This window comes from Narcine bancroftii, unplaced genomic scaffold (genome assembly GCF_036971445.1).
Source record: "Narcine bancroftii isolate sNarBan1 unplaced genomic scaffold, sNarBan1.hap1 Scaffold_151, whole genome shotgun sequence".
In the NCBI taxonomy this organism is placed as follows: domain Eukaryota; kingdom Metazoa; phylum Chordata; class Chondrichthyes; order Torpediniformes; family Narcinidae; genus Narcine; species Narcine bancroftii.
Genome location: NW_027211886.1, coordinates 4,765,537 through 4,780,862, shown reverse-complemented (window position 1 = coordinate 4,780,862; position 15,326 = coordinate 4,765,537). Strand labels below are relative to the sequence as shown.

General features: G+C 40.1%; 1 protein-coding gene across 2 annotated transcripts in view; it reads left to right on the top strand.

The window, feature by feature from the left end:
• The window catches only part of LOC138750453 (cytosolic arginine sensor for mTORC1 subunit 2-like), a 68,932-nt gene that overhangs the window by 39,449 nt on the left and 14,157 nt on the right, over nt 1–15,326 (top strand). For both annotated transcript variants that reach the window (XM_069912510.1, XM_069912511.1), the window contains exons 3-4: nt 12,623–12,816; nt 13,755–13,887. In XM_069912510.1, the coding sequence (XP_069768611.1) occupies nt 12,623–12,816; nt 13,755–13,887 (327 nt within the window). The remainder of the gene's footprint in view (nt 1–12,622; nt 12,817–13,754; nt 13,888–15,326) is intronic.

The window sequence follows — 15,326 nt, the reverse complement described above, 5'->3', positions numbered from 1 at the left end:
ATCTTCAGCAGCGTGGACTCGATGCTGTCGACCTCTGCCATCTCGAGCACCTTGACGCTAGGGATGAAAGCGCTCCAATGGATGTTGAGGATGGAGCGGAGACAACGCTGGTGGAAGCGTTCTAGGAGCCGTAGGTGGTGCCGGTAGAGGACCCATGATTCGGAGCCGAACAGGAGTGTGGGTATGACAACGGCTCTGTATACGCTTATCTTTGTGAGGTTTTTCAGTTGGTTGTTTTTCCAGACTCTTTTGTGTAGTCTTCCAAAGGCGCTATTTGCCTTGGCGAGTCTGTTGTCTATCTCATTGTCGATCCTTGCATCTGATGAAATGGTGCAGCCGAGATAGGTAAACTGGTTGACCGTTTTGAGTTTTGTGTGCCCGATGGAGATGTGGGGGGGCTGGTAGTCATGGTGGGGAGCTGGCTGATGGAGGACCTCAGTTTTCTTCAGGCTGACTTCCAGGCCAAACATTTTGGCAGTTTCCTCAAAACAGGACGTCAAGCGCTGAAGAGCTGGCTCTGAATGGGCAACTAAAGCGGCATCGTCTGCAAAGAGTAGTTCACGGACAAGTTTCTCTTGTGTCTTGGTGTGAGCTTGCAGGCGCCTCAGATTGAAGAGACTGCCATCCGTGCGGTACCGGATGTAAACAGCGTCTTCATTGTTGGGGTCTTTCATGGCTTGGTTCAGCATCATGCTGAAGAAGATTGAAAAGAGGGTTGGTGCGAGAACACAGCCTTGCTTCACGCCATTGTTAATGGAGAAGGGTTCAGAGAGCTCATTGCTGTATCTGACCCGACCTTGTTGGTTTTCGTGCAGTTGGATAATCATGTTGAGGAACTTTGGGGGACATGCGATGCGCTCTAGTATTTGCCAAAGCCCTTTCCTGCTCACGGTGTCGAAGGCTTTGGTGAGGTCAACAGAGGTGATGTAGAGTCCTTTGTTTTGTTCTCTGCACTTTTCTTGGAGCTGTCTGAGGGCAAAGACCATGTCAGTAGTTCCTCTGTTTGCGCGAAAGCCACACTGTGATTCTGGGAGAATATTCTCGGCGACACTAGGTATTATTCTATTTAGTAGAATCCTAGCGAAGATTTTGCCTGCAATGGAGAGCAACGTGATTCCCCTGTAGTTTGAGCAGTCTGATTTCTCGCCTTTGTTTTTGTACACTGTATCACTGTATATAGTGCTAATAATTGGCTTAGAGCTGTAGCCACACCTACTGGTCAGATTATAAGGAGCTGCACCAGGTCAGTCTGGACTGGTCGACCTTAATGTACTATGCTCCAGTCTTTTGGTAATAAAAGCCTTGGTTTGAATATACAAGTCTTTGAGTCATTTGACACGCTACAATTTTATTGCCAAAAGTCTGGAGCGTAGCACGTCGAGGTCAACCAGTCCAGACTGACCTGGATCTGGTTAGGTGCAGCTCCTTATGACCTGGCCAGTGGGTGTGGCTACGGCTCTCAGCCAATCATTAGCACGATATACAAATATATAAAACTATATGCAGAGGTGAAAGGATCCCATAATATCACAGTGATACAGATCGCTTTTGACAGAGATTGTGTGAGGAAAGACTCTTGCACCATTTGGGTCTGGGTTTTAGTGGGGAAAGAGGATAGGATTTCTGGGACTTGGTTTACACTTAAATGCTAAAAGGCCATCATAAATGCCATTTATTTCACTGAGTGACATTGAGTTAAGTTTTCAATACTAAAATGCAACTCTGCCGGTTTTGACAACAGTTACTGTATGTATTAACTTTCTGCATTGTACTAATGGATAAAGGTAATATATGGAAGTGACATTAACCTCTTCCACTGGCACCTTGTCCCAGGAATTAACTAGTTAATGGTCCATTGGAAAAGGAAAACAATCAGTACGCCAGAATCAAATGACATCAAATCATACCAGGGATTGACGACCTCTTCCCCTACTCGAATCCCTGGCATCAGCTGACACCTGCATGCTGATTAAACCAAGAAAAAAGACAACTTTTGTCCAATCCATTGGAAGGTGGATTCTCTGATCCCTGGGGATGAGTGTGTTCAGTGAAAAAGCAGTCAGTGTCTCGGTTAAAGATGGGCCAGTGGAAACAGCACAAACGTCTTCCTATCCTGGAATGCTGCATGGCTAATGAAGTGGGATGACAGTGGAAAAAGGGCTTATGAAATACATTTTGTGAAAAGCAATCAATGCTAGTGTACAATAGATCAAATTCTGGAACAAGTAGTTTCTATACTGCTAAACTATAATCATTTGTGATTTCAACAGCTTTCCAGACTTGATCAGATTTGTCTTATCTTGCCTGACCATTACATTTTACTAGTAAACATTGTCTCTTTCAGGAAATGGAATAGGTAACCAAAGAATACGATGGAGCAATACAACAAGAAATTTTTATCTTGAATTATTTTTCTTTTAAATACATTTTTATGTAATCTAAAAGAATTAAACATTTACCAAGCCTTGATTCATTCTCGATTTTCCCTAAAAGGCAAATGACAATTTAACAGCTTGCATTCTTAAACTCTTGAATTCCAAACTTAACACTGAAGCTACAGAATCTTTAATCTCCTGGACTTGTACATAATATCTGTGCTGACACTTTTGCTCATCTGCTCTTATGTCATTTGGCCACACTGGATCTATATCCTTGTATGCCTTTTGTATTTAAGTTCCTGTCTAATTGTCCCTTAAGTCCCTTTCACATTTGAATCCCACTAAATTGGCCATTCATTGTCCTGGGATAGGAATGGGGGTTTGGCTTTTTAACACTTGACTACTCCTAACTGGGGAACTGAACACTTTCACACTTGCAAGGAGCCATTACTGGGGTTAGGACTGATCTACCTTCTACTGGTGAAGTCATGATGTATCAAGCAATGATGGACATGCCCTAAATCCTGATCAATGTATTATGATCTTGTATTTGAACAAAATTAATCATGCTTAATTATAACATAATTCAGCTTTGTGTGGCACAGTATGAGCCCTTTAGCCCCTGTTATTGTGCTAACCTATATAAACCTTTAAGGGACCTTGGGACCGTGGTAGTAATAAATAACATAGCAGACAATTTTTAAACAGCGTGGAAAAGTTGGTAGCGCTTTAGTTAACAATTTATATTGTGTGGGAAAGTTGGTAGCACTATCACGTACAATTTAAATACCATGAGGAAAAAGCGATGGCGGACCTGCTCTCCCAGAATGCCGTGCGGCAAAGGACTGTATGCATGGAGCATTCATGAAGGGGTTTCTTTGCCACACGCCATTCTGGGAAGTCAGGTCCGCCATTGCTTTTTCCCCATGCTGTTTAAAAATTGTCCGCTCTTGCTATTTTCTTTCTCTCTCTCTCTTTTCCCTACCCCCCCCATCCCCCACTGTGACTTTCCTACAGCAAAGTTTATACCTTTTTAATCTTTTTGCACTCGTGCAAAAATTTGGGTCATTTCAATCCCACAATGCAATTGCCCATTTCATACATGCCTGATTGCAACGCTGGCATTTGCAGATGCCGGGGATTGTACTGGGGGTTGAGGCTGTCACTCCCTGGTTGAGAAGACGTCGTCTGATGGCAGCGTTGAACTGATTTTGCTTTCACATTTGGCACTTTAAAGGACAATTGGCCATTAATTCCTGGGATTACTTGCAAGTGTGAATGGGCTTTAAATATAGCCATAATGTCTGATTTTTCTCCTCCACTCTTGAAACAAGTTCCAGATATCAATCCACTGTGTGTGTAAAAATTCTTTCAAATATCCTTTCTCTCAATTTAACCTTGCGCTGCCTTGTTTTAGATACCTCTACCATGGGGGAAAAATTCTGATAATCTGTGCAACTTTAAATTTAATGCATGTCTTAAAGGTCACCTCTCAGCCTTCTTCACTATGGACAACAAATGTAGCCTATCCAATATCTCCCCATAACTAACTATTCCAGGCAACATTCTGGTGAATTTCCTCTGAACCTCTTCCAGTGCAACCACCTCTTTCCTACAGCGTGATGACTAGTACTGTACACAGTACTTCAAGTATGGTCAAACCAGTGGTTCTCAACCCTTTTCTTTTCACTCCACTTTAATTAATCCCTATGCCATTGGTGCTCTGTGATTAGTAAGGGATTGGTTAAGGTAGTATGTGAGTGGGAAGGGAAGGTTGAGAACCACTGCTCTAGACCCAATTGTTACTGAAATATTTTGCTTGAGAAAAATTGTCATTGACCCATTTCCTTTGAAGTTCTGAAACCGTGCACATAACGAGTCAATTAGGAACGATTAAAACAGTGGTTTTCAAACTTTTTCTTTTCACCCACATACCACTAAGCAATCCCTTACTAATCACAGAGCACCTATGGCTTAGGAATTACTTAAGTTATATGTGAGGGTTTTGTAAAGTGGCACTGCAGCATCTCAACTTTTATATTTTATGTCCTAATTTATGAAGGTTAGTCTGCCTTCTCCACCCTCTATCTGTGTTGCCACTTTCAGGTAACTATGGTTGATTATCATACCATAGCACATTCAGGCCATCGATGGATATTGCAAACAGCAAAAGTCCATTACTAATTCCTTACTGCACAGCACTGGTGACATACTTCCAAATGTACTTCTACCTGTGGATCCTACCATAAATTTCATTATTGAGCTTGCTTTTGATCCTACGTGCCTTAACTTTCTGAGCTGTTCTCCCATGTGGGACTGAGTCAAATGTCTTATTAAAGTGGATGTTGATAATGTGTTCTACCCTCTCTCATAAGCTATTTTAGTTGCCATCTCAAAACACCAAATGAAATTAGAGCGGCTTTCTTTCTTTCTATGTCTGCAGAATTCATCAACTGGCAATCCATCAACTTCTCTGCATTGAAAGGAAGTGATTGGCATTCTATCCAGCCAACAACTGGATACATACATCAACATTCAAGTTTACCAATCTTAACCCAGAATTGTTTGGGCAGTAAAATACTGCTCTATCAAGTTAGAAGTTTAAAGCAGAACATAAAATTGGAAGAGGCCTTTGGATATACGGATGAGACTATCTCTTGCTGAACACAAAGAATGGCTTAACATTGCAATTAAGCTTGCTTTTATAAGCTATAGCATTGCATATACCGTACTTTGAAAATCCAACATGTTTTTGCTAACTTGATTCAAAATCTTGGCATTTTTCCAATGAATCAAGGTTACAGGCTTTGGATGACTGCACCATTATTTGGTTGTTTTTGCCAGATGAGAAAGGTTTTGCTTTTTGTAAAATATTTTTAGAAAAATGCTGTAATCAAGTACTTGAACAGATACAATTTGTATTTATGAACAAAAAAAATCCTATTGCTGGTGAGCATTCAGTTTGCAATTGAGTAATCTTGTTCAATTACTGAATGAATTTACACCATTTACTGTACTACCAATGGTGACCAACAATTTGTTTGGTTACAAAGCGAGCGAACACAAGTATGATTGCTAAATAGAAATTAATTATGGGTGAATTAAACTGTGAGGTAGATCAAGAACTTTATTCAAACATGCATATAATTTCAAAATCATTAAATAAAATCCATTTTCTGCAATTAATACCCTGAGTGTTGATCTATCAAACTTTGGAATTTCCAATGCAGTCCAAGGTATCTCTTTAAAGTTTAATTTTTTAATAGACAGTGAAAATGATCTTTTCATGGATACTGTTCTTGCAATGTTGAGAAATGTGCACTGAGAACAAGACGTGGCTGAGATCATTTGGTTTTGACGTTGACTGCAATCAAATTAGGGGACATAGACCCATTTAATGACATAAAGACTTTGAAGTTCAATGAAGTGGAAAGGAGAGCAAATTATGTTTTATTGAAGAAATTGGCTTGGTTATAGGTTTGCATTGTTTTTTTAAAAAGTTGTTCCTGATCTGTGTGCCCCAAGTTGGAAAGTATGCACTAAAGATGCAAATTGTGAACTTTTCTGGTGGCTGCAATTGTATATAAAATCTTTGATGATTGCTTCTTAAATTACATGGATCAATTATTTATCATGGTGCTTGCCAGGTATAAAAACCATTAAAGGGTTGATTTTGTGTTGATCACTCACTGATGCAGCTTCCTTTGTATACTTTGTATAGTACTTACAAAAATACTAATTTGTGAGTGGATTTCTTTTTTTCTAGACATTGGGAAACACATCTTTTGATTACATGCAATCAGCAATTATGATTCAGTGTCAAGATCATTGTCAGGGTTGCTCAATTGTGCCTTGACTGCTGAGTTCACCCAAAGTTCCTCAATTTGTTAAAAACTGGAGGAACTCAACAGGTCAAACAGTGTATAATACTTTGTAGAGCAAAGATACATAATCCAAAAGATACAAAACTCATCTCCTGGTGCTCACGGAACATCAATGCCTTGCTTAAAGCACCCTTTTCCTTTAGAAATATGCATCCATTTGTGCAAAATCAGGCTGGGAAATAGCTTCTTCCTACAGACTGTAAAATTGATGAACGGTGTCCTGTAATGGAATAAATCATCCCAAAATATTTGTATACCCTCTATTTATGATAAATATGTAATTATTATGTTGTGTATTTTCGTGCACTGCAGACCAGAGAAATGCAATTTTGTCAGGTTGTAAATGACAGCCCACCTCACTGACAAAAGACAAAGGAGGAAAAACCCAATACCCAACCTCAACCAACAAATTTTCCCCTGCAACCGCTGCAACCGTGTCTGCCTGTCCCGCATCGGACTTGTCAGCCACAAACGAGCCTGCAGCTGACGTGGACATTTATCCCCTCCATAAATCTTTGTCCGCGAAGCCAAGCCAAAGAAATGCACAGTCAGATGGTAATAAACTTAGTTTCTGGATACGGTATTACAGAGCACAGAATCAAGCACATTGAATTCAAAGCAGTCGTCATGCAGCTACTTTTTAAAAAATTGTCAGACTTTTCCATTAACTCCCCACAGAAGACGAGCAATTTAAAGTGGTCAAGTAAACCACTAACCTGCTCATCTTTGGAGTGTGGGATTAAACTGGAACACTCAGGAAATCCACAGAATCCCAGTGAGAACCTGCAAGCCACACCCACACAGAACCTTGGGGCATGGTTAAACCCAGGTCTCTGCAGATGAGTTGGAACAGCTCTACTAGCTAGACTTTATACTTTGCATATTAAACTTGAAGCTTTGTGCCATGTTTAAAGCTGTATAAATGCAAATGATCAGGTGGAGTACTAATTAATTGGCCAGGAATGCCAAAATTATATTGCTAATTGGAATACACTTCAAAACGTTAAGTTGACAAAATCAGCCATGCACTATTTTGAAGTCTTATTTTGCTGGATACAGTAGCTAATCGGTGTAGAAATGTGCATTAGTGGCTGCAGGGTGACAGGTGTACAAAAGTATGAGGGGTGTGGATTAAGTAAGTGGTCTGTTTTTTGCCCAAGGAGTCTAAAATTAGATATTAGAGATTTAACTTGAAGGGAAGAAATTTAAGAGACCAGAGGGACAACATTTTCAATATGTGAAGTGGTAGAAGTGGGCATAATTACAACGTTTGGAAGACATTGGACAAGTACACATATAGGAATGGTTCTCGATCTTTTTCTTTCCATTCACATACCATTTTAAGTAATCCCTAAGCCATCAGTGCTCTGTGATTAGTAAGGGATTGCTTAAGGTGGTATGTGAATGGGAAAGGAAGGTTGAAAACCACTGCTCTAGACCCAATTGTTACTGAAATATTTTGCCAGAGGAAAAATTGTCATTGGCCCATTTCCTTTGGAAGTTATAAAACTGTCCACATAACAAGTCATTTAGGTAGGATTAAAACAGTGGTTTTCAAACGTTTTCTTTCCACCCACCTACCATCTTAAGCGATCCCTTACTAATCACAGTACCAATGGCATACGGAATACTTAAGGTGGAACGAGAATGTAAAGGAAAAGTTTGAAACCACTGGTTTAGATGGATTTGGATCAAATAGTACTAGCTCTTCAGGCAACTTGCTTGGCATGAACAAGTTGAGCTGAAGTGAAAACACAGAAATGCTGGAGGAAGTTGAGCTGTAGGGCTTTTTCTATTTTCTGTGATGTAATGAGGCTTCTATAGAAGTGATTTGTGGTTAATGTCATTGCTTCAGATCATCACTTTTGTTTCTAGACCAATTTGGCTCATGCGACACTGGGGGAGGATGCTCTAGCGTTTCAACACTGCTGCCAACAACACTCCAACTTCTATTTAGAGAAATTTACTAGAAACATTGAATTTTTTGATACCCAGCCAATGGAGTTCAAGAAATTTCTAACCCTCATTCTCGGGATGACTATCATGGTTCAATTAATTTTTAAATGATAGTTTAAGCTATTGATTTCTTGAAGCAAAGAGCAAGTTTGGTCATGGATGTTACATTTTAGATGGGATACTTCCCCAATGAAGGATGTTTACTAAATTGGAACTTTCTTGGTTTTTTGTTGGTTGCATGATTTTGTGTGGATTTCTTTGTTTTGTAACTTTTCCTTTAGCTTTTGTGGGTACGTTGAATGTTTCTAAGTATTTCATTCTTGAACATATTGTCTTTAAATCCTTGCTCTTGAAGTTTGCTTGTGAATGGAGTGGGCGGGGGGGGGGGTGTGTGGGAGAGAGAAGGTATAGAATTCCTCATTAAATTGACAGTAGTACAGGCAAATCCCATGTTAAGGCTGTTTGGGTAATGGAAATGCATCCTTGCAGAATTTGCAAATCACTGCTCAAAAATTTGACACGTACAATAAAATTTGCTCTCGTCACATTTGGTATGTGGCTGTCTGTGGTAAACATTTCTTTTTAAAACCTCTGATTCTTCATGCAAGCATAGGTGACACTTCATCAAGTTACGGATAATTGTGATGCAGACTGTTCTCTAGGAGCATGCCCTCTTTAATGCAGAGCTCATCTGTATTGCTGATCATGAAGGTGGTGGTTGTGGAGGGGAGAAAGGAAAATTCATTCGTTTGAACATTGATTGATTAATTTTGAAGAAATCTGATCATGGTTTTGCAAGGCAGCAAAGTGTTATGTTTCACCTCAGTGCTATCATTTAAACAGTGGGAGGCATGTGGTTCTCCGCCAACTGACACGCCAGCTTTGTTCGACTGATGGCCAGTTTATGAAGAGATACAGTTTGTTTGGAGGTCGCGCTCTCAGTATTTTTTTTTCTGAACACTCATTAAGATGATTATGCTGTCTTTGGGAGCTTTACAGAATACCAGGGCTCATACCTCTTTAAAAAGCTGGTTGACAAGATATATTGATTGGAACTGTTCAAGCTGTGAGAGATGAAGTATGTGGCTTATATTAAGACTGCATTGAGTGACATACAGCGTGGTAGCAGCCCTTCTAGCCCACACTGTCCAAATACACCAATTAACCTAAGCTCCCTGTATATTTTGAAGGGTGGAAGGAAACCAGAGCTCCTGGAGGAAACTCACACAAACACTAGCAGAAACTCCTTGCAGACAACCCCTGATTTGAATCTGAGTTGCTGGCACTGTAATAGCATTGTGCTATGCTATCCAGTGTGATGGTGAAAACATCTGGATTGAGCCAGCGATGGGAATTTGAAGCACCAAAGGCTGATGCAGATGGGCCTGGAAAGTGAGAGCCTCTTCCAAAATAGATTTTTACTTCTGACACTATTCAGCAACTTGGAGTCTAATTTAATTTGTTAAATTAGACTCTACTGTGATGAAATGCTTGGAGGGTTTGGTCATGGACAGAGTTAACACTTACCTAAGGAAATGTCTGGGCCTACTGGAATTGTCACAAGTGGAGGAAAATCTACAATGAAGTTATTACCACAATTGGTTGTGCTATGCAGATTGCCAATTTTATTCTCTCAAAGGACACACAAATCACCATTCACCATATCAAACAGCAATCTTCCAACAGTGGACGAACTTTGCTCTCAATGTCCCTTCACAAACCTGGCAAATCATTGCCCTGCAGAATTTCAACATTGCAGTATCCATAAAATTGCCAAAGCCCCTCACCCAACTGTGTGACCTGCAGCTTCCAATGGTTTTCATACCCACGTAAACTCTGCAAAAGTGCCTCATTAGCGTTCATGCTCTTATCTGTCATTAGCTAAACTAGGTTCAGGCTGCAGGGGTGTTTTCCCACAGACTATTAAAAGGCAGTTTACAAATCTTGTTTGTCAAATCTATTGTCACAATCTCTCCATAGCAGACGCAATATCACTGGCTCTCCACTCAGCTCATGACCACCTCGAAGATAACTCGTACAAATGGCTGCTCTTCATTGACTACAGCTCAGCCTTCAACACCGTCACTCCCTCAAGAAGCTGGTCAAGAAACTCTAAACACTGGGCCTCTGAACCCCCCCCCTCGCATCCAAACCAAATGGATCCTTGACTTCCTCTTTGGAAGACCACAGTCAGTACAAATTGGAAGCAATGTCTCCTCCTCGCTTACTAAGAACACAGGCGCTCCTTAAACATGTGTGCTTAACCCACTGCTTTACTCACTATACACCCATGACTTGTGGGGCCAGACACAATTCCAGTGCCACTGACATGACGGTTGTCAGCAGAATCATGAACAGCAATGAAGAAGTTTTCAGGAGGGTATAGATCAGCTTGTTGAATGGTGTCACACCAACAACCTTGCGCTCAATGTTAGCAAAACCAAGATGATGATCCTGGACTTAGGAGAACACAATCCAGTCCTCATTGAGGGCTCAGTCATGCACAGTGTCAAGAACTTCAAATTTCTGGGTGTTAACTTCTCTGTCCTGAAGCCTCCATGTTGATGCGATCTTGGAGAAGACTCATCAATGGCTATACTTTTGGAGGGGCTTGAGGAGATTCGGGTTATGTCACCGAAGACTCTCAAACTTCTACAGTTGTATTATGGAGACCATTCTGGGTGGTTGCATCACTATCTGGTATGGATAAGATAAGATTTAAAAAAAACTCCAGAGGGTTGTTTACTCAGCCTGCGACATCACAGGCACCAGACCTCACTCCATCAAGGACATCTGCATGAAGTGATGTCTTAAGAAAGCGGCCTCTTTCCTCAAGGACCCCCAGCACCCCAGCCATGGCCTCTTCACTCTGATATCATTGGGCAAAAGTTACAGGAGCCTAAAGATGAGCACTCTGTGGCACGAGGACAGCTGCTTACCTACTGCCATCACATTCCTGAATGATCAATGAACCAAAGACATTGCCTCACTTTGACTTTTTTGTGCACTATTTTTATTATTGTTGTAAGGTGATTTATATGAATTTTTGCACTGCTTTTGCTGCAAAGGAACAAATTTAAGGACTTGTTCATGACAATAAATTCTGATTCTGTCATGACTCTCTTAAATATTAGATTTTCTCTCACTTGTTCCCTTTACATATGTTTGCATAAGGTTCTGATTTGTTACTTGTTTACAAAAATAATTATCCAATTGTTTGTGGCCCAATTGCGTTGGGCCTGGTACTGCTTGCAGGATGATATAACACTGTAGCTCCCAATGTCCTGTTAACCTCACTGCAGTAGTTCAGCAAGGCAGGCTGTGCCATGATTGGCCACTCAGCCACAAGTCTGGAGGACTCCAATTGTTTTCAAATGACTCTGCTTTTTACACAGTTCAACATTTTTTATGTATATAAATAAATCTATATAAAAAAGAAAATGTAATCCAGTTAAACCTCTTTAGATTTCTTAAAAAAAAACTTTAACAAAATCTGGCCTTTATTCCAATTAGTCTGGCGATGGCTGACGTAGTGCTGACAGGCCAAGTACAGTGTGTGTCTGGCTGTTGAGAGCAGTGCCTTGCAGAACTGCTGCTGTGTATGTAACTGATGTACTGCTGTCTGTCCTCCAGCTGGTTTTACACTTTGGTGTTGCGCTACACACACCAATGTTCAGAAGGTGGCAGCACATTGTGCCCAAAATTCATGGTTCACTGTCAATGGGATCTAGCTGAATGCATTCAAAGGTTTTTAATTTGCAAAATTAAATGGACAAATAAGTACCAATGGAAGCAAATGTAGGGCTATCCAATCCAGTCTGTAGCCCCGTGCGAGTCTTTCAACAGCAGCCCACAGCTTCCATGGGTTCCTTGCCTCGAGTCACCAGCAGCCCGCTGGATGCACTGGTCTCTCAGTCACAGAGCCCCCTCACTGGTCCTCCGCTGTGGTCACTGTCCCCGCAGGTCGTCTCCTCCACTTCTCCTTCTCAGACAATCCACATCACCAAGCACACGCTCTGTTCCCGCTGCTACCATTAGGTAAGAGGTATAGGTGCTACAAGAATCTCACCGCCAGGTTCAGGAACAGATGCTACCCCTCCACCATCAGATTCTTCAACAACTCAATTCTTCAACTTTTTTTTTCTCTCTCTCTGTATTGCAGTCAGTTTGTTTACATTTTTTAATTTGTTTACATGTGTACGTTGTGTGCAGTTTTTTGCCCTACCATTGGGGGTAATTCTGCCTCACCCACACAACAAAGAATCTCAGGGTTGTATGTATGTACTCTGGCAACAAATCAGAAAGTAAAGGTTTAGTTTATTTATTTGTGTTTATTTTCTGGTTGAGCACTTCTGAACTTGTCCATTGTATTTCACTTCTTTCCCTTCTCTCTCCTTGTTTCAGAATTGCCTCAAACCGATTATCTGCAAGTAGGAGAAGCAATCTGGCTAGCATTGAACGTTGTGTCAAATGGTCATTCTTCAACCAACTCTCAGACAATTGGAGTGACAAAGATAGCAAAATCTGTGATTGCCCCCCTAGCTCAACATAACGTTTCGGTGTTTATGTTGTCGACGTACCAGACTGACTTTATAATGGTGCGTGGGAATTCTATTTCCTTTAGGAAGCAGCACTGATTATTATTGAATTTGCATTTGGTAAATTTCCCTTTAGTGAAAAGCTTTAATGTACACTACAGAGTCTCTTGTGTGCAGCCTTGTGAAGGTGCATTGTACAATAAGTTCTATTTAATTTATTGGGTTTTTTTTTGGCCTCTACTGAAGCAATGTTGCCTCTCAAGACATTTTACCATGCATACCATGTTCATTTCCTGACACTAAGATCCATGGGAATCATCAGGGTAATTCATTTCAATTTGTAGGTTGGAAGGAGGGCTTCCAAAAGAGTCCATTTAAGGCTGGAAAGGAACCAATTAACGTCTCAAACACTTCGATGAGCCAAGTAAAGTTAATGTGGAGTTCTTGTTTCAAGTGTTCCACAGATAATTGAAATGGGGGTGCATTGGTCCACTTTTAAAATGGCAACCAACCAGAATGGAACTGTAAAATTTGGGCAAGGAATGACAATTCTCAAAACAAGTACTGATTTTTCCCTTGGCCTCTATATGATATGGTCCACTCCACTACATTTTTACAATATTTGGAAGGGCAGCATTTCACAATTGTTTATCCGGTTGCATCAATTTATCTTTGCTCCATGCTATTTTTGCTTTAGAATTAATTTTGACATCTTGGCACCAGATGAATTTTTGTGTCTCCTATAATTTTGATGAGAACATGTTATGGGGTGAAGACTTTATTAAAATGTGCATAGATCTGAAAATTCTATGTATATTGATTGCATTAGTGACCATCCTTGAACTTTTAGGAGTAAAACAGATGACTTAGTGAATCAGTAAGAAATCACTGTTCGTGAGATTGCTGTGTACTAAGTCCTAGAATGTTGTTCCATAAAAGACTGGACTACCTCTGTAATTGTACCATGTTTATTAACATTCTTCATTTTGTGTGTCCAGGTAAGGGAAAGTGATTTACCAGCAGTAATTTGCACCCTGTCTGAAGAATTCAGTATTTTCAAGGAGGAAAATGGTGAATCAATCCCAGTCGACAGTGGCTGTGTTACAAATGGCTTTGTAAAACCCAAAAACGGTGAGGTAAAATTGCTGGATTAATAGACATAAAAATCATAATTTAACATGAGATCTCAATTATTAAACATTCTGGATTAGTTAAGTTTATTGAAGTAAAGGAAGACTTTGAGAAAATACTGGTCAACATTTATAAAGGTGCAGAATTAAGTTTGTTTTAAAGAAAATAAACTGATGTTTGGATAGATAAGTCTGAAAATGCACTTTGACAGGACAACTGTGAGGATTCCAGACTATTTGAGTATTTGTGAATTTAGCTGAGGGATCCAGATGTACAGGTGCTCAAGTGACTCAAAACTATAACTTGTTTAAGCATATTAACTACCCCTATGCATCCTTTTGGGACATGATTGACACTGAATCATTTCTCTGTTTAAACTTGTGTTCATCTTTAGTTTGACGCTACTAGAAGTGCTCTGCACAGTTATGGTCTTTGTGTTTAAAATAAAAGTCTTGGAAGAATAACGAGGTTACCAAACAATAGTTTGTAGGAATGATCTCAGACCTGAGTGGGATATGATTTGCAGGAAGGTTGGGCCCCTTTTCTCCAGGGAGGATTGAAGGTTGGGCTGAAATAAGTGATGTAAAATAATGAGAGGATTTGATTGATTGGCCATGGCAGACTATTCCCATTTGTGTTTGAGGACAAAGACAATTTGATGGCACAAGGATAGGTAGAAAAATAACCTACAACAGAGTATACATGAAGTGGAAAGCAGAGATCCGATAAATGGAGTAAAACATGGGAGATTGTGAACAGTTTAAAAAAAAAATTGAAAAATATCATAACTAGTGAGCTTTCAGAGCTTGTAGATGCAGAGGGAGCTGGGTGAACTAGTTTAGACTAGCCATTCTCAACCTTTTTGTGGATATGGCCTTTAGGACTCTGCTTAAAGTTTATGGAAGCAGTCAAGTTTTGGTTTCTTCTGTATTTCTCTCCTACTAACGACATATAAAACGTCAAATAAACTTAAACGTGCTGTGGCCCCCATTGAGGATGGCTGGTTTAGGCTGTTCATAACACAAGTAAGCTGATTTAGGAAGAAATTAAAAAATCTAGGAGAATTGAATATAAAAGATGTTGAGGTAGTGCTCGAGTTATCTATGACATTGGTGAGACCAGTTCTGGAGTGCTTTGTGCAGTATTAGTATTAATTAAGGAAGCACTTCGATGCATGGATTTGGTTTGGAGAAGATTACTGGATATGCCTGGAATGGTAAGGTGAGTTTAGAAGAATGAGATGTGATTTGATTGAAATTCACTTGAGTATTTTTCCTCTTTATAGGAGAATTAGAGGAGCAATGGATTACTTTTTAAAAATTAGTTACTCATTTCAAATCGAGATGTATTGTTTTTATTTCCTGAGATTCATGCATCATTTCCTCAAAGGGCCGTGGAAGCAGAAACTTGTAATAATTTTAAGCCAGAGTTTGATTTTT